General features: G+C 64.9%; 1 protein-coding gene across 1 annotated transcript in view; it reads right to left on the bottom strand.

Annotated features, from left to right (window-relative positions):
* Positions 1-1,249, bottom strand: part of LOC108510124 (dynamin-2-like) — a gene marked incomplete at its 3' end in the record, with an annotated part of 31,362 nt that overhangs the window by 15,467 nt on the left and 14,646 nt on the right. The window contains exons 3-5 of the mRNA XM_017839816.1: positions 964-1,124; positions 678-820; positions 92-232 (exon numbers count right to left, since the gene is read on the bottom strand). Coding sequence (XP_017695305.1) covers positions 92-232; positions 678-820; positions 964-1,124 — 445 coding nt within the window. The remainder of the gene's footprint in view (positions 1-91; positions 233-677; positions 821-963; positions 1,125-1,249) is intronic.

Here is a 1,249-nt window from a genome sequence, read left to right as displayed (position 1 = left end):
GGGTGGGAGAACATGGAGAAGGGGTGGGAGAACATGGAGAAGGGGTGGGAGAACACGGAGAAGGGTGGGAGAGCATGACCTCAGCACCGGCCTCACCTTCACGAGCTCAAAGGGGAACCTCTCGTGGAAGATCCGGTTGATCCGGGCACCCCCGGAGAGCTCCACGGTGTCCACCTGGTCTCCCGACCCCTCGATCCGCTTCTCAAAGTCCACCCCGAACTGCTGGACCATCCTGGGGGGGAAAAAACGGGATGAAAGGGGCTCCCACATCCCGCCCCGCAGGTGGGCTGGGGAAACAAAACTGCCCCAGTTCCTCCGGCTGGGGAGGGAGAACCAAAATTCCCACTTTTCCTGCTGTCCGGGAGGAGGGTCTGCCAGGGCTGGAGGCGGCCAACGCTTCCAATTCCGACAGCAAACCCTTCCCTTCGGAGCAGGCAGGACACGGCAGGCACGGAACGCTGATCCCGGCCCCCAGGGACGCTCCGGGGGCGTTCCTGGGAGAAGCTTTTCCCCATCCCTCCCCTCTGGAGCTGCAGAGCCCGACCACGTGGCTGTTCCAGCTCTTCCCAAGATGGGGAAGAGCAGAGCGATCGGATTCCCGCTCCGGGAGCGCTCCCAGGGCCGGGAAAGGCGGGAAGGCAGAGCCCAGAGGGGCGGGAGGGCCGAGAGGAACCTACTGCAGCAAAGCTTTGGTTTTCCGCGTGGGATCGTCGGGGCGGAAGTTCTTGTACTCCTCCACCTCCTTTTCCAGGGAAAGCAGCTGGCTCTGGAGTTTGCTGCGCAGCGAGGGCAGTGTCTCCCGGATGTGGTTGGTGAGTTGCTGTGGGAGATGGAAGAGGAGGAGGAGGGGATGGAGGAGGAGGAGGGCGCTGAGCCGAGGAAGGCTGGCGGGGCGGCTCCCGCTTTTCCGGGCGGCTCCCGCTTTTCCGGGCGGGAGGGAGGTGGGGAAGGGCCCGTTCCCACCTGGTTGAGGACCCTCTGGAGGTGGGGGGTGCCCATGCGCTCGGCCATGTGCCGGTAGGCCGGGTGGGACAGGAAGAACTTGCGCTCGGCCGCCAGCGCGGCGCGGATGTCCTTCTTGCCGTCGATGTCCTTCTGGCTGCGGTTCACCACCCCGATGTACCCTGGGCGAGAGCGGGGAGAGCGGTTGGAGAGCACGGAGAGCAGGGAGAAGGGGTGGGAGAACACGGAGAAGGGGTGGGAGAACGTGGAGAAGGGTTGGAGAGCGTGGAGAAGGGTTAGGAGAGCA

Source organism: Lepidothrix coronata, unplaced genomic scaffold, assembly GCF_001604755.1.
Source record: "Lepidothrix coronata isolate B3197 unplaced genomic scaffold, Lepidothrix_coronata-1.0 Scaffold492, whole genome shotgun sequence".
Taxonomy (NCBI): Eukaryota; Metazoa; Chordata; class Aves; order Passeriformes; family Pipridae; genus Lepidothrix; species Lepidothrix coronata.
Note: the sequence above shows the minus strand (reverse complement) of the source record. Positions and strands in the feature narration are given on the sequence as shown.